At 39.1% G+C, this 21586-nt stretch overlaps 1 protein-coding gene across 3 annotated transcripts in view; it reads left to right on the forward strand.

The window, feature by feature from the left end:
- Nucleotides 1–21586, forward strand: part of CUNH2orf76 (chromosome unknown C2orf76 homolog) — a 63726-nt gene that overhangs the window by 13682 nt on the left and 28458 nt on the right. For all 3 annotated transcript variants that reach the window (XM_032250646.1, XM_032250642.1, XM_032250645.1), the window contains exon 2: nt 11975–12119. In XM_032250646.1, the coding sequence (XP_032106537.1) occupies nt 11987–12119 (133 nt within the window). In that variant the 5' untranslated portion in view covers nt 11975–11986. The remainder of the gene's footprint in view (nt 1–11974; nt 12120–21586) is intronic.

The following is a 21586-nucleotide window of genomic DNA, read 5'->3' on the forward strand; positions in this document are numbered from 1 at the left end:
TTGATATTTCATTGTTACCAAGATCTATTTTTAGAAGAAAATTGTGTTCTCCATCTAAGAGTTAAAATTATGCTTTTGATGTAGGCCAGGATAGATTAAAATGCAATTAACATTTTACTTTTAATCACAGTCCTACATGTGAATTAATTTTAATTTGTCATTCTTATAAACTTTAAACTGAAATTTAATATAAAAAATGTTACTAATTTGCCAAGGTTAAATTTTCTGTAAATGGTGAGCATATATCATTCATCTCTACTAACAGTATGCTAGGCGTTTGGTCTTTTTAAGAAGGGTAATAGAAATAATTTGGGCTCCCCCAGATCACCCCGGCCTTAACTTTTTTTTTTTTTTTTTTTGGTAAAATGACATATTTGAATGCTATTTAGTTGTACTTAAGGATTATTTACTTCAAAATGATTAAGGTGGTTTTAAAATCATTTGCATATTCAATGATTTTTTTTTTCTTAGCAGTTTCCTGCTCTTTCTCCTTTTATTCCTAGTAACCTTTACCAATTTCGTTTCCTCACATAAAAAAACAGTGACAACTGTATTTAATATATTCTTTGTATTGATTTTAGTTATTTTAAAAGTAAGGTGATGGACTCTGTGCCCTGTGATACTGTTCCTAAATCTAGAGGAGAATTAAACATTTAGTGTGATATGTATATATAATCACGCTAATATACTACACACACACACGTATATATATATATATTCTATCTATGTATATATTCAGAGAGAGATACTATGATACTATGGTGTTAAAAGGAAAACTTTTGACAAATTCAATTTAGCAGCGTTTGAGTAAAGAAACTGCAGGAATTAGGCAGCATCTGAACCAGTAAAGGTTCAGAGAGCTCTAAGCAGCAATAGTATTTTGTGACTATAACCACTCAGCAGGCAGTATTTATAGACAGCAAACAGAAGTGACAGACCGAAGCAGTCTGATTGGTTACAGCTTGGCTTTTGCCTTGTTTTGACATGTTTTGGCAGTTCGTAGTCTGCATGGGCTGAAAGTTTGGCTGCTGTGATTGGCTGAGACTCAGTTACTTATTATAAGAATACACTAGCAAGCTAGGTTGCAGCTTGTTTACATAGTAAGATAGGGTGCAGTTCATTACCTATGGAGGCAGCTTTACGCCAAATTTAATTGAACAGGGGTTAGAACCTTGCCTTTTTGAAAGTTGTGCCTTTTTCATTTGGATAAGACAAACTTTAAAGTAAATGTGACGTATGACAAGTGTGATTTTACGGTACTTAAATTTAGGGAGTAGATACGCTTTATGAAATATTTCAGTTTTTCAAAATGATTCTCTGTAGGAGTCTGTTACAATTCTTGTCATAAACATATTTATTGGAAACCTACCTATGGCATGAAGGAAGTTCAGCCAGTAGGCAAGTGCTTATAAGGTCTTCTCTATGTTAGTTGCCTTAGTGCTTAGAGTGGTTTTCCTACCCTTAAAGCTTCTAATAGTTAGCTCCTTTGGGATTCCATTCTCTTACAAAAAGGTCAAAAACATGCTTTCTTCAAATACCATAAGGCATATATACTGTGTTTTTTTGGTAGTACAGTTAATCCTAATTATTTTCAAATTCTGTATTTGCAAATTCACCTATATACTAACATTTATTTGTAACCCCCAAAACAATACTCATGGCACTTTGTTGGTCATTCTTAGACATGGGCAGAGCAGTGAAAATTTTGAATCACTCGGTATGTTCTCAGCTGAGGTCAAACAAGACAACGATCTGCCTTTTTTTTTTTTTTTTTTTTTTTTTAGACAGGATCTTGCTCTATTGCCCAGGCTGGGGCTGGAGTTCAGTGGTGCAATCTCGGCTTACTGCAACCTCCACCTCCCAGGCTCAGGTGATCCTCCTACCTCAGCCTCCTGATTAGCTGGGATTACGTTATCATACCCATCTAATTTTGGTAATTTTTTTGGAGAGATGGGGTCTCGCTGTGTTACCCGGGCTGGTCTTGAACTTCTAGGCTCAAGTGATCCTCCTGCCTGGGCCTCCCAAAGTGCTGGGATTATAGGCATGAGCCACCATGCTCAGTCACTCTGCCTTCTTGTTTTAGCTCTTATATTGTGAACAAGTGACTAGTTTGTGGTCTATTTAGTGCCATATTTTTTTCATTTGAATGCTTTTCTGTTGGTGATTCTGCTATTAAAAATGTCCCACAAGCATAGTGCAGACATGCAGTCAAGTGTTCCTAGGTGCAGGAAGGCTGTGATGTGCCTTATGGAGAAAATACTGTGTTAGCTAAGCTTTGTTCAGGCAGGTTCTGTAGTGCTGTTGGCTGTGAGTTCAGTGCTGATGCATCAGCGAAACATAATGTCTCTTACAACAGAAACACGCATGAAACAAGATTATGTATTGATCATTTGCCAAAGTGTGACGACAGGCTCACAAGTTCCTTATCCTGTATTTCCCCTAGGAGCATTGATTCAGGATTTGCTAATTCAGCGTTCACAGCCAACTTTATAAACCATAACTACTACCAACAACCAGAATCAACTGCAGTGACGTGTGCTTTTTTTTTTGAGTTGATAGAGATTAGTATAACGTCAACAATCAAGTATCTTGTGAGTGTTTTTGCTTAACTTGATGCTTGGCTCCGAGCTTTCATGTGTGCTGCCTAGTTTTTCACCCAGAAGCCTTCCCCTGCTTGCTTATAGCTCTGCACCCTAGAGCTCTGCCCTGGGGGAGACCAGCCAGCTTGGGAAGGGGAGCCACTGGGCGAGTTAAGGAGCCCTGCATTTACCTTGTTTTGGCTTTCCTTGGTTGCTGAATTTCCACCACAGGCTTCAGGACTGAAGGGTGAAGGCCCATCTCATTTATGGGGCCTCAAAGCTTCCAAGCTGTGCTTCCCTCCTCATCATCCTTGTAGCTTGGACCAATAAAGCAGCCGCAGAAGGGAGGGTGCTGGGCCGCTCTGATGCAGTGGTTACTGGCCAGCGAACAGGGACCTCCACACAAGGCAGTTCCTATGCAAGTTTAGTGTTTACTTTGTTTGTAAGAGTTTTGTTTTGCTTTGCATGTGGGCTTTTCTTCACTACCCCAAACCAGCTGGGTAAGTACTAACTAGAACTACAGGAGTTTTAGGCAGAGAGGTTTAAAGACCTTCCCAAGCCCTAGGCACTCTTACTTTTCAAAGCACCACCTGGGTCTTATGTGTTGAAATATACCCACATCCTACATTAAATCTAACATATATAATTATGAATAGAATCAAGTTCCTGTTGAAATGTTACGTTTTATACATATATAATTAATATTAATTTTTATTTTTTAAAATTTTATATTCTGTAGAAAAGAGATTTTTTTTTCCATGTCTCATACATGTTCTTGGGTCCTGTGTCTTTAAGTGAGATTGCTATGTTAGTGTGTCTTTAGGAAATGGAAGAATTCGGGTTCCCCACCCCCTTTAACTGCTCATTAGTTCTACAAACATTTCTGGGGGCTGGGCATGGTGGCTTACACCTGTAATCCTGTGCTTTGGGGAGCTAAAGCAGGAGGATTGCTTGAGCATAGGAGTTCAGTACCAGCCTGGGCAACATAGTAAGATCCTAGCTCTACACAAAATTAACAATTTTAAAAAGAACATTTATGGGGCTTCTGAGGTGCCTCATGCTACACAAGCTGTTGGGTCCACATAAACAAACCATATGGCCTTCTTTCTCTTAAGGAGCCTGTGGGCCAGACCTCTTAAACAGGTGACATCAATAGATTCCCTGTTGATGCTACAGCATACAGACGGGCCCATGGCTCAGCCTGGGGGAGAGGAGGAGCCCCGCTCAAAGTTGTCCTGCAAAAGATAGCCTCTGAGCTGGGTCTTGCAGGAGCCTCTGGGAAAGCAAAGAGGGCGAGGGGTGGAGAGATTTTGGAGAGAAGCTGGGGCTGGAGAGGTGTAGCAGAGGCTTGGCCACAGCGTGGTGGGTGTGAGGAACTGTGAGCTGTCATTGTTGCTGGAGGGATATGTGAAAAGCAGATTTTGATGGTGACATACACCACTGGAGAGGCAGCAAGGGGCTTGTACCATCCTGAACAAGTTCAGACTCCTCTGGGCGTGTGACCTGCTTCTGGTGCCTCTGAATGCTGTTTGGATTTATTTGATGTCTCTCAGTACATATCAGGAGTATGACTAAGTTCTTAGCCCTTCACTTCCTTTCCAGTACTCTGTAAGTTTGATATTGTTGGCTTTGTTCAGTTATCCTGTCTTTCTTAAAAAGATATGGAAATAGCTGAGCTTTTAAAATAACTTTTTGTTGATGCATATGCATACATCAGAAAAGTGCAAATATAAATATACTGGAAATAGCTTAATTTAAAAACACGTGATCATTGGTAAAATATCAAACAATGTTAGAAAGTATATATAACAAGTCTCTTGGATTTCTGCCCCTCCAGAGACAGCCACTGTTAATGTTTTGGTAAAGGTTTTTCTGGACATCACTCCATGCTTATGTTCCCATGTAATACACCTGCATTACAACCATGCAGTGATACTATACACAGGCAGTTTTCTACCTGTATTTTTTTGAGACAGGTTCTGGCTTTGTCTCCCAGGCTGGACTGCAGTGGTGCAATTTCAGCTCACAGCAACTTCCTCCCAGGTTTAGGTGATCCTCCCACCTCAGCCCCCCAAGTAGCTGGGTCTACAGGCTTATGCCACCACGCCTGGCTAGTTTTTGTATTTTTAGTAAAGATTGGGTTTACCATGTTGCTCAGGCTGGTCTCTTGAACTCCTGGACACAAACAATCCACCCACCTCAGCCTCCCAAAGTGCTGGCATTGCAAGTGTGAGCCACGGTGCCCAGCCCTTTAATTGTTTTCTTTTCTTTTTTATTTTTGAGATAGAGTTTCACTCTTGTCACCCAGGCTGTAGTGCAATGGCCCAATGTCAGCTCACTGAACCTCCGCCTCCCAGGTTCAAGCGCGTCTCCTGCCTCAGCCTCCTGAATAGCTGGGATTACAGGCATGCACCACTACACCTGGATAATTTTGTATTTTTAGTAGAGACAGGGTTGCACCATGTTGGTCAGGCTGGTCTCGAACTCCTAACCTCAGGTGACCTACCCACCTCGGCCTCCCAAAGTGTTGGGATTACAAGCGTGAGCCACTGAGCCCAGCCTAACTTGTTTTTTTACTAAAATGTCATAGCCATCTTTCAAAGTTGGTATCTGTACATCCATATCACCCTTTAATGGCTGCAGATTATTTTATTTTATTGTGTGGCATAATTTACTTAACCATTTCTTTACTGGTGGACATTTAATTGGATTCTAATTTTGTTAACTATTAGAAACATTTCAATGAGAGAAAAATTTTAAATGTACACCTATGTGTGTACATTTATAAGATTATAAGTCTGTGCACTTATAATCTTGCAAAATGTTTTTATTATGAAAAATTTCAAGCATTTACAAATGGAATAGTATATGAGGTTTCATATATACCCAGCTTCAACAGTTAACAATGGTCTACATTTTTTTTTTTTTTGGAGACAGAGTCTTGTCCTGAGCTCAAGTACATAGCTCACTGTAGCCTCAAACTTTCAGCTGAAGCGATCCTTCTGCCTCAGCCTCCCAAGTAGCTAGGATTATAGTTGTGTGCCATTACACTCAGCTAATTAAAAATTTTTTTTTCTGTAGAGATGAGGTCTTGATATGTTGCCCAGGCTGGTCTCAAACTCTCCTGTGCTTAAGTGATCCTCCTGCCTTGGCCTCCTAAGTGCTAGGATTACAGGCGTGGGCCACCATGATTGGTCTCTACTCTTCTTTTTTTAATCTACACTTCTATAATTGTTTTTCCTCTGCTAAGGTATTTGAAAGCAAATACAGGACATCATTTCATTTTGCCTGTGTATTCTATATTCCTCAGCCTTTTAAGATAAGGACTTAAAAACATAACCATAATATCATATGAACAGAATTAACAATTTCTAATATCATCTCATATTATACAAATTAGGATCCATACAAAGACTAAATGTTGTATCGGTTGATATTATGTCTTTTAATATATAGCCTTTCTCTCTTCTCTTATTTCTCATGCTATTTGTTGAGGAAATCCAGTCGTTTTCCAGTAGAATTTTCCACCATCTGAACTTGGCTGACGGCCTCATTTTGGTGTCATTTAACATGTTCTTCCACACCTTGTTGTATCAGTTCCACACCTGATAAACTGGGAGTGAGATCTGGAGGCTTGATTCATTCATTAATATTGATTAGTAAGTTCAGGTGTTTTCAGCCCCAGATGTACCTATGCTAAAGTTCCCCATCAATCTTATATCTGATGATTTTAACACCGATTTATGATCATCATCTACATTCATTTCATTAGGGTTTTCATAAGTTTTAGAATCTATTTATTTTGAGATAATTGTACATTCACATGTAAATGTAGGAAATAATACAGGGATCCCATTTCCTCTTCATCCACGTCTTGCTTGAGTATAGTCTGATTTTACAGCCAGGAAATTGCCATTGATACAAGCAATGAATCTCATTTAGATTTCACTAGTTTTACCTGCACTTGTGTGTGTATATATGTGTATGCCTGCATGTATATGCATTTAGTTCTGTGCAGTTACATCACATGTGTGGATACAAATGGGTAATACTACAGTCAAGAATCAGAACATGGTATTAGTGCATGGTATTTTGTTATAACAGCCTGAATGGGATAAAACATTCATTTTATCTTGCATTAAAAAAAAAAAGTATCAGAACATTTCCATTACAAGGATCTCTCATTTTACCCTTTTAGAGCCACAGACATTTCTTTCCCTCTCCTTCCCTAACCCCTGGCAGCACCCTAATGCATTCTCCATTTCTGTAATTTTGTCATCACAAGAATGACATAAAAATGGAATTATATAGTATGCAACCTTTTGAGACTGGCTTTTTTCATTCAGCTTAATTCCCTTGAGATTCACCCTGATCTTTGCCTGTATCAGTAGTTTATTCCTTTTTATTACTGACTAGTATTTCATGATATGGATATATGGCAGTTTGTTTGACCATTCATATGTTAAAGGGCATTTGGATTGTTGCCCAGTTTTTGGGTATTACACATGGATATGCTGTGCGCATTCATATACAGGTTTTTGTGTCAACATAAGTTTTTGTTTCTCTGGCATAAATGCCCAGGAATGCAATTACCAGGTCATATAATGGGTATGTGAGAAATTGCCATATTCTTTTTTTATACTGTCGAATACCATTTTACATTCCTACCAGCAATGTATGTGAATTTCTTCACCCTCACCGACATTTGGGGCTGTTGCTGTGTTTTGTTTTAGCCATCCTGATAGGTATGCAAATTATGCTTTAAAAATTTTATTCTTTTAGTACTTTTTAGCTGTAATTCCTCTATAGAGAAGAAACTTTTTTTTTTTTCCATTAGTTGTTTGATAACCCTGAAATACTGTCTGTACAAGAAAGGAAGGGTAAAATGTTTGATTTCTTTTCTTATTTCTATCAACCCTCGCTTTGGAAAGCCACTTTTCAGAAAAACAAATTAGTAGCCTGTTAGCCTCCAGAATGACTAATTAGCTTTTTAAAAAAGTGTTATTATGAACTCATGGGTTTATAAAATAATTGACGTGATTATCTTCTTGGTGAATTATTAGAAGAGAAATTACCATATCAAAGGGTAGACAAATTTAAAATTTTGATAAAGATTACCCACTCACCTCGAGGTGGGCTGTTTCATTTTATGTTCTTGCCAGTAGTTTATAAAAAAATGTTTATTTCTCTGTATTCTTGCCAATACTGGTTGGCCAGTTTTTAGTTATTCTTATTATACCAGTCTGTTCGCAAAATTGATACCTGTTTCTCTTTCAGTTCTTTAGTTAGAAGTAAAGCTGATCTTTTCACACATTATTGGCTTAAATTTAGCCAGTTCTCTGATAATTACCTTTATCCTTGTTTCTATTAGGATATTGGTCTCTTTTTACATTTTTATGTTATTACAACTGTCAGCCTTTTCCTTGATGATTGTTGCTTTGTCTTTGCTGAGAGTTTTTCCTATTTTAAGATTATAAAAATACTTACCTATTTTCTTCTGGTGTCTCTCCATGATTTTATAGTTAAATATCTGTTTCATGGACAGGTTATTTTTATGTAAGGAGTGAGATATGAATCCAGTATTACTTTTCTCCAAATGTCTGACCAGTTTTCTCAATGCCATTTATTAAGGAAACTATCTTTTCCCCACTGATTTGAGATGCCACTTTTATCTTATACTAAATTTTCTGTAATCTTAAGTCTGAGTTTTCTGTTAGATTTCACAGGTTTGTCCATCTATTTATGCTCCAATGTCACAGTTTATGTTATTATAGCTTGATTTTGCATTAAAATCGTTGTTATTGGATTTTATAAGATTATGAAAACCAAACAAACTTGTTCCTATATAGCGGTTGCTTTATAATGTGTTTTAATAATTGGTGTCACTGGTCTCTTTTCTTTTTTATTGTTTTATGACTTTGCTGACAAAGCTCACAGATTCTTCTGGATGAATTTTGGAATTATTTGTGTCAGGATTCCCAAACAGCCCTTTTATATTTTGATTGGGATTGTATTAAATGCATAGGTTGATTTAGGGAGACTTGATTTCTTTACTACTTTGAACCTTTGCAGTTAAGGACATTGTCTATCATTTCATTTATTTAAATCTTTTATGTCCTTGAACATTTTTTATTAATTTACTCTGAAGTTTATTTTTGTTGCCTTCTCTGCCCTTTTATTTGAGGAATGCTTTTTAAAATTGATCAGATTCATTTTTTAAAAACTAGACCAAACCTTCTGGGAAAAATGTCAGATTTTATTAGTTGTAAAGTCAGTCTTCTAAGCTGCCTCTTCAGTATATCAGCCTCTCTAGGCAAGCAAGCTGTATGTCCCACTGTCCTTAGGGCAAATTAGATAATGGTCCTTCTGATGGTAGCTATTGTTTTGTTACTGAGTATAAATTGAACCACATTTTTTAGAAAGATGGCAATGCTTGTCCAAAATTAGATATAACACAAAATTTGGGGTTTTAAATGGAAAAGTTTATTTAAGTACAGTATATGAGCAGCTTTTTATTAAGTGAAAATAACCCTGTAATTGTGAAAAACAGTTTCATGAGGAATACAAGTGCCAGCCTGCCCAGCCTTTGTTTCATTACATCCAGGAATTTATGTTTATTTGCTGCTTGTATGAGCTATCTTTATACCCAAACCTATTGTAGTCTAAATAGAATAATAATGATAAAAGCAGCACGACTTATTGAGATCCTTCTATATGCGAGGAATTGTTGTGTTTAATGTATGTTAATTTCTTAAATTCATGGAACTTGTTTTTTCGTTTGTTTCTTTGAGACAGTGTCCAGGCTGGAGTCCAGTGGTGCAATCTCTGCTCACTGCAACCTCTGTCTCCCGGGTTCAAGGGATTCTCTTGCCTCAGTCTCCTGAGCAGCTAGGATTTCAGGTGCCCGCCACCACACCTGACTCATTTTTGTATTTTTAGTAGAGACTGGATCTCACCACATTGGTCAGGCGGGTCTCGAACTCCAGACCTTAAATGATCCTCCTGCCTCGGCCTCACAAAGTGCTGGGATTACAGGCATGAGCCACTGCACCTGGCCTATTGTCTCCTATCAAACAAAATAAAGACTATGTTTATGAACTTTGTACAAATGATAGTACGGGATGCTCTGATTCTTCTGCAGCTTGCTTTTTTTCTACTCATGGTAATATTTTTGAAATTTATCCATGTTGATGCTTGTAGTTCCAATCCATTCATTTCTGTTGTTTGTCATATTCCATTCTATGAATACACCATCATGTACTTATCTGTTCTGCAGTTGATGGACAGTTGTTTCCAGTTTTTGCAGTGTGCTATTAATGTTCTTTTATGGTTCTTCCTTGTGGATATATATGCGATTCCTTAGGGTACCTACACATGAATGAAACTGTAGGGTCAAAAGGTATGTGTATCTTCAGTTTTACTAAATATTGCTAATTGTCTCCAAAAGTACTACTCCTTTAAGTGCCTGCCATCACTGATGAGGTTTTCATTGCTCTCTACCCTTGTCAATAGTAGGTATCAGTAGATTTTTAAATTTATCAGTTAGATGAGTGATATATCTCGTTATTTTGAATTTCCCTGATTATTAGTGAGGTTGTGTATCTTTCTTTACATTCATCAGTATTACAGGTATTTTTTTCTAATACTCATATTGTATGTTATGGTTGAAAGTTACATGCAAAGTTTTAAGTAGCACAAAGTAGCTACTACTGGATAGAACTATGCCCTGCTTGTATCTTTAAAACAAATGGGTTTTTTATACTTCAGAAAGTGAATATGAGAGTTAGAGTTACATCTTTCAACACAGATAAATGAAAAGCAATGCTGAGAAGCTCGAGGAAGCCACATATAATGCACCATGTATGTAAAGTTAACCATACTGTGTATCTGTGGGCACAGTACTTCAGATTGTATTTCACTTTTTCTGTATGAGATGATCTTACCAACTTCAGGGTGATTGGAGGTGAGTGGGCAGTCAATGATACAATGAATGCTAAGCACTTAGAATAGCATCTGGCATGTAAGCATTGTTGATATATAAAGAAAGTGTTGCTGGGCACCGTGACTCACACCTATAATCCCAGCACTTTCGGAGGCCAAGACAGGAGGATCACTTGAGTCTAGGAGTTAGAGACCAGCCTGGGTGATAGAGTAAGACCCTGTCTCAAACAAAACAAAACAAAGTTAAAAAAAATATAGAAAGTGTTGTAACTGCTTTGCATAATAGTCTATTTTCTGTAGATTCAAATGATATGAATTAGGGTGTAAAATGATGTATTGGAATGGTGTGTGTGAGTCTTCCCAGGGCAGGAAGTGCTGATGGAATTGGGGAGGGTACACAGGGCTTCCCATGTGTTTTTTTTTCTTTCTAAAAATTGATGCAGATGCATCAGAATGTTAAGATTTGACAGGATAGTGTAGCAGGTTCTTTTTTTTTTTTTTAACTGTTTGCTTAAAATATTTTAAAACAAAAGTATTTTTTAAGCATGGAAGAAAACATTGGCAACTGTGCAGAAACTTTTTGGAGGAAATAATTTGGGGTAATTTTCCAATTTGTGTGGAATACACACATACACACACACACACACACACACACACATGCAAATGTATGTACACACACACACACACACACACACACACTGGAAAACATGGACTTTGGAATTAAAATTGATACTTGAATCCTGACTCCATTATTACTAAGAATCTCTCCAAGTCAGCCTTCTCATCTTTAAAATGTTATCTCATTTAATTCTCTTACCAAACCATGAGGCAAAATGCTTCATGGTTTGGTGAGAGAATTAAATGAGATAACATTAAGACCTGACACATGTGCCTAGTACTTAGTTTTAGGATGAAATATACATACTCAGCTTTAGTAATGTGAAAGACAGGTAACACCATCGTATGTAATTAAATTGGCCCTGAAATCTGGCAGCATTTATGAGATTGAAATGCTGTCTGTTGACAGTTGATTCTAATATAAATGTGCTTCCATCTTAGGGCCAGCTGAGGAGCTCACTGACATAGGGCACCCACAGTAGACGTGTGTCTGCTGTGTGTATATGTTCAGTCATCCTGCCTCTCTGCTTCCACACATACACATGCTACCCCTGTGTTACTTCGGTTCATCTTCTGTACCCTGTCAGTTTTCTGCTGGTCAGAACATCTGTGACTGTGACAGAGCCATCCAGGATTGCAGTGGATAGTTAGGCGTAATCACTAGGACTCTTCTGGGGGCCCTGGAACCTGGCTTCTGTTTGGGGACTCTGTCAGTGATCATGCGGCAGGGAAGAGTGGGCTGGTGCCACAGAGCTGATGATAGAGATGCAGGCTAGGAGCTAGTAGACAACTGTGAACTGGCTTCATTTAAATGGCTCTTATGTCTCTTGACACAGGAATTTCTTCACATGGCTCCTGAAGAAGTGACCATCACAGTTCGCCTCATCCGTTCTTTTGAACATCGCAATTTCAAACCTGTAGTGTATCATGGAGTGAATTTGGACCAAACTGTAAAGGAATTTATAGTATTTCTAAAGCAAGGTATGAGATGTGAAAGCCATTTTGTTTTATTAGTATTTAAAAAAATTGCTCATTATGACGTAGTAATCTTTAATAAATCCTAAAGTACTTTGAAAGGGTAACCTGGGTTCTAAGCCAGGTGCTGGGCGAGCCCCTGTTCTGGGCCCTGGCGTATGTGGAGGGCTCCCTCAAGGGTTCTCACTGAACAGTCTGTGTCCTCATGAGGGATTGTGACCATCATTTTTGGCTTCTTACTTTTTAATTAAAAACGGGTAATATCCAGGTTTGTTGTTAATGGGCTTAAGTGTTTGCAGGTTGATTAGCAAGGGAGTGTAGTATAGCTAATTGTGGTACCCAGATGAGCACAGAGGGTGTGGGGTGGTCGCATGGGGAAGCATGGTGGGAGGGGTGCAGAGGCCGTGAGAGGAAACCGTGAGCGCTGCTGGTAATCGTGGTCACAGACACAGAAATGGCGGTGCTCGTTTATTGTTTCAAACTAAAAGTAGGCATGAAGTTAGTCTTCATTCTCTTACATCCGTGATGGGTTTCTCTTCTCTGTTTTTAATTATTGAAGTGTTCCAAATCATCGACATTTGATCAAACATCTAAAATAAGGTTTTATTATTTTAATTGAAGTGTTATTTATATATGGTGCAATCTCAGATTTCATATCTAGTTCCATTGGTTTTGACAAATGTATTGCTTTATATCCAATGTAATTTTTTTCCTTTGACATGATTTCAAACCCATAGACAAGTTGCAAGAACAGGACAAAGAATTAATTCCTGGATGCTCTTCACACAGATTTCCTGTGTTAACATTTTGTTATATTTGTTTTATTCCTGTGGAGGCCAAAGCAACTCCATCTTGGATGCTGATCTGCCATGTTGACTTTTCATTAGCCCCAGTTGTGAGATGCCTCTAAGATTCCCAGGTTACATAGTATTCCTTGTGTAAGAACAGGTACTTGCTGTAAATCCTGACCTGTGGTCAAACACCTTGGAGTTAACTGTACATTGCTTGTCCTACACATCCCTTCAGAATCACCCTTTCCCTATGATATAAGCCCTGGGTCTGGGGGTTAGTGGCGTGTGGATCCACTTGTCCTGCCAAAGCCTGAGACAGAGACATGGCTTCTGTTTGTAAGTTCTCATTAAATGTGTCTTTCTAAGAAACTGAATATGTCAGCCTCTTTCTTCAGCCTCTTAGCTTCCTTGGACTTTTAGGGGTAGGTTCACATAGACCTGCTCACCTTGAAACGATTCTGCTCACTCTTCCCTCTCTTCTCTTCTTTCTCTCTCATTCTGCACACTCCTGCTAGATTAGGTAGCATCCTCAACAAAGAGCAGTAAAATTTTAGAGAAGTGACAAGACAAAAGAAATGGACTCTGAATTTCTAAGGGTGACTTGTGAGAAGGTGAGCAACTGACAGATAGACGCTAATGAGTAAAGCTCGTTAATGTGGATTCTCTTGTGCCATCTCCAGACTGATACGGGTCTAAGCTTGTCTTCAGTGGTTAACCTTAGTTTTTCCTGGTAAAGAGGTGGGCAGGATACCTTTTGTCTTTGTAAATCTATTATTTGTCCTGATTTTAGGCAAACAGTGGAAGGGCTGAGAGCTTTCCTCCATCTGCTGCTGCTTAATTGCGCTTAGCTCGAAACAGTCCTTATGCTAAAGAGGCATATTTTGGGGCACACTTCCTGGTCTCTGACAGTGTCAATTAGAAAGTGCCCTGCTTTTGAAAGATCGTTACCCAAAGCATAGTCAGAGTTTGAAATAGAAACAAATCCCTACTTTTTAATTTTATAATCTTTGTGTATTATGGGTTGCAGTGTTTCTTAATACAGCAAGTGCTGTGATGTTCTTCGTACATACACTGCAGCCTAAGTTCTTGAAGTCCTTGAGAATAAGATGTATTTTCAAGCTGCAACAATGACAGGGGAAGATGTCTTTTTTCTCAGGATCACGGTGTTCTTTTCTTCTCAGGTACTACAGATGCCTTCCCCAGCAGAGCAGTGGTACTGGTCAGTGAGATGCTCAGACCTGCCTCCTCACACCTTTCACCTGCAGTGGGAATAACAGCCACTGCTTGTTTTAATTGTGCACTTAGGGAAATGTGTTCCACTGACTAAAAGGTGAACTTTTGGGGTAGAGACTTATTTGAGTTGTGGGCCCTGTGTCCAAGCCTATTTTTGTCATCTGATTTGAGATACTGTGAAACTCTGAAAGGTAGATGGGTCGCATATTTGCCTTTTATACGTAACAAAGACCAGATAGTTTGATACTGAGGGATTTTTGAAATATGTAATAATAATGATAGCAAACAGTACTATGTATCAGGTACTATGCTAAGAATTTTACCTAGATTATCTCATTTCATCCTCATAGCATCCCTCTAAATTAGGAACCATTTTACAGGTGAAGAAACTAAGGAACAGAGGTTAAGAAGCTTGCCTGGCCGTGTGCAGTGGCTCATATCTGTAATCCTAGCACTTGGGGAGGCCAGGGTGGGAGGATCCCTTGAGCCCGGGAACTCGAGACCAGCCTGGACAACATAGCAAGACACTGTCCCTCAAAAAACAAACAAACAAACAAACAAAACTTGCTGGGCATGGTGGCATACGCCTGTAGTGCCAGCACTCAGGAGGCTGAGGTGGGAAGATCGCTTGAGCCCAAGGTTGAGGCTGCATTGAGCTTTGATTGCACCACTGCACTCTATTCTGGGCCACAGGGCAACACTGTGTCTCAAAAAAATAAATGAATTAAAAAAAAAAAACTCGACTGATGTTGCATGGGTAATAAAAGGCAAAGCTGCAGATCAACCAGGCGTGTGTTAACTATCAAACATGTACTCTTATTAAACACTGCACAAAATTGTTTCTTTATTCTTCTCTACTGTCTCACTTGGCTGAGTGGGAATCTCTGAAATAAATGGACAGACTCAATGTCAAAAGGGTCTTTGAATTTAGTTCATCTTGCTCTAGCATTTTGAATGCTGAGTGCTATAGAGATTGTCTGACACAGTGGCATAGTGAATTTTGTGCAGATAGAGAAATGGTCATTGTGAAGAAAGATCTCTTGGAGGTTTTTTTAACATACTTTATTGCCTTCCTTTCTTTTTAAATTAAATTTTATTTTTTGATCCCCTTCCCTCCCCAAGCCTTTCTAAATGTTCTTTTCTTTTGTAGTCTTGTTTGGCATTCACAGGTTAACCTAGTCACCTGCCATCACTGTTTGTATTTTCTCCTCAGCCAAAAAGTTTTGGTTAAATTTTATTCATTCCCCATTGAGAATCATGGTCCTAGAGCATCAGGTCATCAAAAACTTAAGCCGTATAAATATAATAAATATAAATTTGTGTATTTACATATAAATATGATAAACCTATTGCTGATGTATGAGAAATTGATTTTTTTGTTGTTGTTTTGAGACAGAGTCTCGCTCTGTCACCCAGATTGGAGTGCAGTGGCGTGGTCTCCACTAACAACCTCCACCTCCCGAGTTGAAGTGATTCTCCTGCCTCAGCCTCCCGAGTAGCTGGGATTACAGGCATGCACCACTATGTTCAGCTAATTTTGTAATTTTGGTAGAGAAGGGATTTCACCACGTTGGCCAGGCTGGCCTCAAACTTCTGATCTCAAGTAATCTGCCTGTCTCAGCCTCCCAAAGTGCTGAGATCACAGGCATGAGTCACTGCACCCATCCTGGGGAACAGCTATCAATCAAATATTATGATCATAGAGGTATCTATAGATGACTATATACTTTTTAGATTCAGAATACTAGACAAACCAATTATCTAGATAACAAATTTATTTGAAGTATTCTTAATTTGGAATCATTTTAATTCTTATTAATACTTGAGATCTGGTTTCGAAATGTGAAGTCATCTCAATTATGAAAAAAAACAGTGTGGAAGTTCTGTCCAACTGTCCAGTTCAGTCTGATGTTTTTTTTATGGTTAGACTGGGCTTATGGGTTTTTGGGAGGAAGGTCACAGAGGCAGAGTGACTTTTATCAGATTGTATGAGAGGTGTACGCTTTCCACATGATGTATGATTATTGATGTTGACCTTGATTAAGTGGCTGAAGTCACGTCAGTTTTCTCTAATGTAAATGTACTCTTTTTTCCTTCCCTTTTCAAATTGTACTTTTCAGAAGGAATTCATATCCACAGTTAAAGTCTCGGGGGTTCTGCTCTCCTTCCTTTAGAATAAAATGTTTATAAAAATCCTTTGGGGTTCTGCATGGCAGGCTTTACTTTGTTGCTCAGATTGTTCTAGCTTTGGGAGCTCTTTCAGTTGCCTCCTGAGCTCCTTTGACATAACGGCCTCAGTGTGTATGGGTGCATGTGGTCAGTATTTTTACTTTCTGGTACCACAGGATGCTCCAGGCTCACCTTGTACATGTCCTGTTCCTAGAATCAGCTTTATTTCCAAGGAGTCTCAGTTCTTTTTCACTGGAAAATGGTATTAAAAACCAGGATCTAGGTACTAGATGTTTTCATTACTATTAGAGTGTTCTTTCTTTCTTTCTCTTTTCTATAGTGGATATCTAAAGACCAAGGGGTGTTATTTTAGACTGTCTTAGTTGATAGGGCAAATAAATTTATGTGTCTGTATTAACCTGTGCATATGCACACATCTACAAATATTTTAATATGTAACCATCTAGATATAAATATGTTAAACATGAATTCTTACTGATCTTTCCATCTCTGATCCATTACCCAATGGCTCATTCTAGCTTCCTTTCCTTGTTTATCTGTTAATTCCCACACCAACAATGAGAAACATGGTTCTGCCACCTGCTATCCATTTATTTAATCATTTAATTCTAGCATACAGGTATAGCAGTGTATCCCCATGGGAAGCAACTTGCTATCAGTTAGGTACAGACCTTTTGTGTCGTTTTGTCATAAGCACTGCAGTCTTATAAAATCTGTTCATTCCCAGAGTTACTTAGGTCAGCACCTCTTCTTCTTCTCCCTTCTACTCCCTTCAGTAAGATTGTTGTAGCATTTTCAGTACAGATAGATTAGATTCTCTTGTCACCACCTGCATTCTTTCCTTGGATCCCCTGACTTCTTAAATAAACTTTTTCTTCTTTTTTTGATACAGGGTCTCACTCCAGTTGCCCCAGCTGCAGTGCAGTGGTGCCATTTCAGCTTACTCCAGCCTCAACCTCCTGGGTTCAGGTGACTCTCCCACCACAGCCTCCTGAGTAGCTGGGACTACTAATGCATGCCGCCATGCCTGGCGAACTTTTATTTTTTTTATTTTTAGTAGAGAAGGGGTTTTGCTGTGTTGCCCAGGCTGGTCTCAGAACTCCTGGACTCAGGCAATCTGCCTGCCTCAGCCTCCCAAAGTGCTGGGATTATGGGTGTGAGTCGCTGTGACCAACCATTTCTTTCTTTTTTTTTTTTTTTTAACTTTGCATACATTGAGGTTCACTCTTTGTGCTACAAAGTTCTACGGGTTTGGACAAATGGTTAATGTCATGTAGCCACCGTTACAGTGCCACACAGAATAGTTTCACTGCCTAAAATATCCACTGTGCTTTACTTCTTTATCCTCTCCCTCTGTATGCTGCACCCTTGGCAACTACTGATTTTTTCTTATCTCTGTATTTTTTTCAGAATGTTAATTGAATTGGAATCATACAGTATGTAACCTTTTCAGAATGGATTCTTTTACTTAGAAATATACATTAAAGGTGTCAGGCACAGTGGCTCAGACCTGGAATCCCAACAGTTTGGAAGGCAGAGGTAGGAGGATCACTTGAGCCTGGGAGTTTGAGACCAGACTGGGCAACACAGTAAGACCCCACCTGTATAAAAAAAAAAAAAAAAGGAAAAAACATGAACATGTGTTGAGTATGCATTGAAGGGTACTTCAAGTCTTTTTGTGACAAGTCATGTCTTTCTAATCTCCATTAATCTGGAACAGTTCCCCACCTTCTTTTGTTTTTCATTATATTGATTTTTTTAAAAAAAATTTAGGCAAGTGTCTTATAGAATGTTGCATAATTTATATTTGTTTAGATTGTTTTCTCATGATTAGATTCAGGTTGAGCAGTTTTAGCAAGTTTACCATGCAGATCAGGGGTTAACAAACTACAGCCCATGGACCATATATGTACCACTTTTGTGCTTCAGTGGTAGAGTTGAATAGTTGTGACAGAGACAGAGACTGGCCCACAAAACCTGAAATACTGACTCACTGGCCTTTACCAAAATAGTTTGCTGGCCTTGATGTAGGTGATTCTTTCTTGTCATATCACATCAGGAAGCACCGAATGTCAGTTTATCCCTTCATTGGTGATGCAAGGTTTAAATCCTTTGGCTAAAGGTTCCATCCACCAGATTTTCCTGGTGTAAACATGCCTTTCTAATTTATCAATAGTCTCTGGAGTGATGAACGTTGAGACCATTTGTGTATCTTGTTTCTAATGGTTTAGCATTTATTGGTGATCCTTATCTGAATCATTGGTAGTTGAAATTCTGTGATTCTCTGTACATATGTTATCTGACACTCTTCTGTAAAGAAATACTCCCTTGAAGTCTCTCTCTCTTTTTTTTTTTTTGAAAGGAATACAATAATTTGGCTGTAGCACAGTCATAACATATTATTGCCTTACGACATGGGGCAATTCCTTCAACATGTTGTTGAGGCAATGCTTTCTTGTTTTTAATTTTTTTTTTTAGATGGAGGCTTGCTCTGTTGCACAGGCTGGCATGCAGTGGCACAATCCAGGCTCACCGCAACGTCTACCTCCCGGGTTCAAGCAATTCTCCTGCCTCAGCCTCCTGAGTAGCTGGGATTACAGGTGCCCACCACCACGCTTTGCTAATTTTTGTATTTTTAGTGTAGACGGGGGTTTCACCATATTGGCCAGGCTGGTCTTGAACTCCTGACCTCGTGATCTACCCGCCTTGGCCTCCCAAAGTACTGGGATTATAGGCGTGAGCCACCATGCCTGGCCCTTTTTTGTTTTCACTACTCTATTACAGGATGTATTGTAGATTCTTTCACTTAAGTAATTAACTCTATAATTTTAATACACAAAGTAATACTTGGCCTGGCATGGTGGCTTACACCTGTAATCCCAGTACTTTGGGAAGCCAAAGTGGGAGGATCGCTTGAGCTCAGGAGTTCGAGATCAGTCTGGGCAACATAGCAAGACTCTCATCTGTACTAAAAGTATTGGCCGAGCATGGTGCTACTTGGGAGGCTGTAAGTTCAGCTACTTGGGAGGCTGAGATGGGAGGATTGCTTGGGCCTGGGAGGTCGAGGCTGCAGTGAGCCGTGATTGTGCCACTGCACTACAGCCTGGGCAACAGAGAAAAACCCCGTCTCAAACAAAACAAAACAATATTTTATCATCTTTGGCTATTAACCTTTGGAATGAGAGTATAACAGCAGAGCTGGTGTGCTAACCTAAGGATGGCAGGTGGTTTATTATAAGGAGGGAGTAACAGTGGGACTGGGGAAAGTTAGAAAGGTTTCAGCTGTATCCAGATTGTTTTACTTAGTTAAAAAACGAATAGTAAAGGTTCTAAAGTAATATGACTACATGTAAACATTTGTAAAATCTGGTTGGTGGGTAAAATGAATTTTTTGTTCTACTATGTGCTTTTCTATAATTTAAATTATTTTATAATTAAAGTAAAAAGCCTGTGAATATAGCTTAGCCTTGGAATCTTACCATCATGCCTGATAAGGATACCTTATCAGGTTAGAATGTCGGTGTGTTGTTTTGATTATTAGGCATTTGGTATTCTTTGTCCATATAGATTAGTCATTGGCTTAGTTTCATTTTTTTCCCTTAGGTGTTTCTGCTTTCCCAAAGGTCTTCTAATGTAGATCCAGCATCCAATAATAAGCTACAAATTGTACACTTCTATTTTTAGAGCCTTTACTGTGAGGCAAATAATTATTTTATTGCCTATTGATATTTCAGTAGTTTCCCAGACTTTATTGATTCTTGTATTGAGATGTGTGTTTTAACATTTCAGACTCCCCTGGGGCATCCTAATTTCCGGTAGTATATTTATTAAGTTGCCTGAAATTTTTCCACTGATGCTTTTTATGGAGACTTAATTGTATGAGAAAAGTTAATGGTTACCTTCTCGTGACCTTCCTTTCTATTAATGAAATATTAAATTAGTTTTTGCAGCATTCTGAAGTCTTAAATTCAAAGGTGGGAAAACATAAAATGAAAGAAAAACTCCCTGCAAATTGGGAAATAACTTTCAGAATATAACGGTTATGTCATAGATTTTGCTTTCAGCCGAGATGGAGTGGGGCCAGGGGGCCAGGGGGCCAGGCTTGCTCTTCTACATGAAACAACTAAAAAAACTATGTGTCACATGTAAAAACAATCATTTCCCTGGAATCGGAGAAACAAACAAGGTGACCCCTGTGACTGTGCCACTTGCCAGGCCACAGAGCAGGGAGAGGGAATTCAGGCAAAGGTAGGGGGTTCCATGAGTTTGGGAGTCAGAGCTGGCAGTTGGAGTGGAACCTGGAGAGTTCACAGGGCAGCATACAGGAACATAGAGAGCTGTACAGAGAGATGGGGAGCTCTGAAGATTTGCAGAGCATCTTCGAATATATGCAGAGTGTGAGTCTTCAGTTGTGTATGGCTCAGTGCAAGCATGTAAAGAAACCACTGGAAGTCGGGGAAACAGCCACCTAAAAGTAGTAGAATGAAAAATGCTTGGAGCTCATACAGGGCTGGGACGTTTTTATTCTACCCATTGGAGTGGAAACCGTGTTATTCACAGGTTATTGGGTAGAGTATCCAGAAGGAGGTTGCTGTAGTAGTTGGGCAAAATTAGCTGTAGACTAAATTCTGCTCTGGTCCCACCCAGCAAAGTTCAGAAACACAACTTGAAAGGATCAAACTGTTTCCAAATAATTTAACTGTGTCCCAGAAGAAAGCTTATAGGAATACAAAAATATCCAGCACTCAACAAGATAAAATTTACAGTGTCTAGAACTTACCAGGTATGGAAAGAAGCAAAAATGTTTGACCCATAATTAGCAGAAAAAAAAATCAATCAATTGAAACCAACCCAGAGGTACTGCAGATGATAAAGTTAGTAAACAAAGATAATGGAGATAATTATGACTGTATTGCAAATGTTCAAGAAGATAGAGGAAGGATTGAGTATGTTAGCAATGGAAGATATTTCAAATACCTGAATTGAAAATGCAGTGTCTAGGCCGGGCGCGGTGGCTCACGCCTGTAATCCCAGCACTTTGGGAGGCCGAGGCGGGTGGATCATGAGGTCAAGAGATCGAGACCATCCTGGTCAACATGGTGAAACCCCGTCTCTACTAAAAATACAAAAAATCAGCTGGGCATGGTGGCACGTGCCTGTAATCCCAGCTACTCAGGAGGCTGAGGCAGGAGAATTGCCTGAGCCCAGGAGGCAGAGGTTGCGGTGAGCCGAGATCGCGCCATTGCACTCCAGCCTGGG

Source organism: Sapajus apella, unplaced genomic scaffold (assembly GCF_009761245.1).
Source record: "Sapajus apella isolate SASKATOON/1434 unplaced genomic scaffold, GSC_monkey_1.0 scaffold72, whole genome shotgun sequence".
NCBI lineage: Eukaryota > Metazoa > Chordata > Mammalia > Primates > Cebidae > Sapajus > Sapajus apella.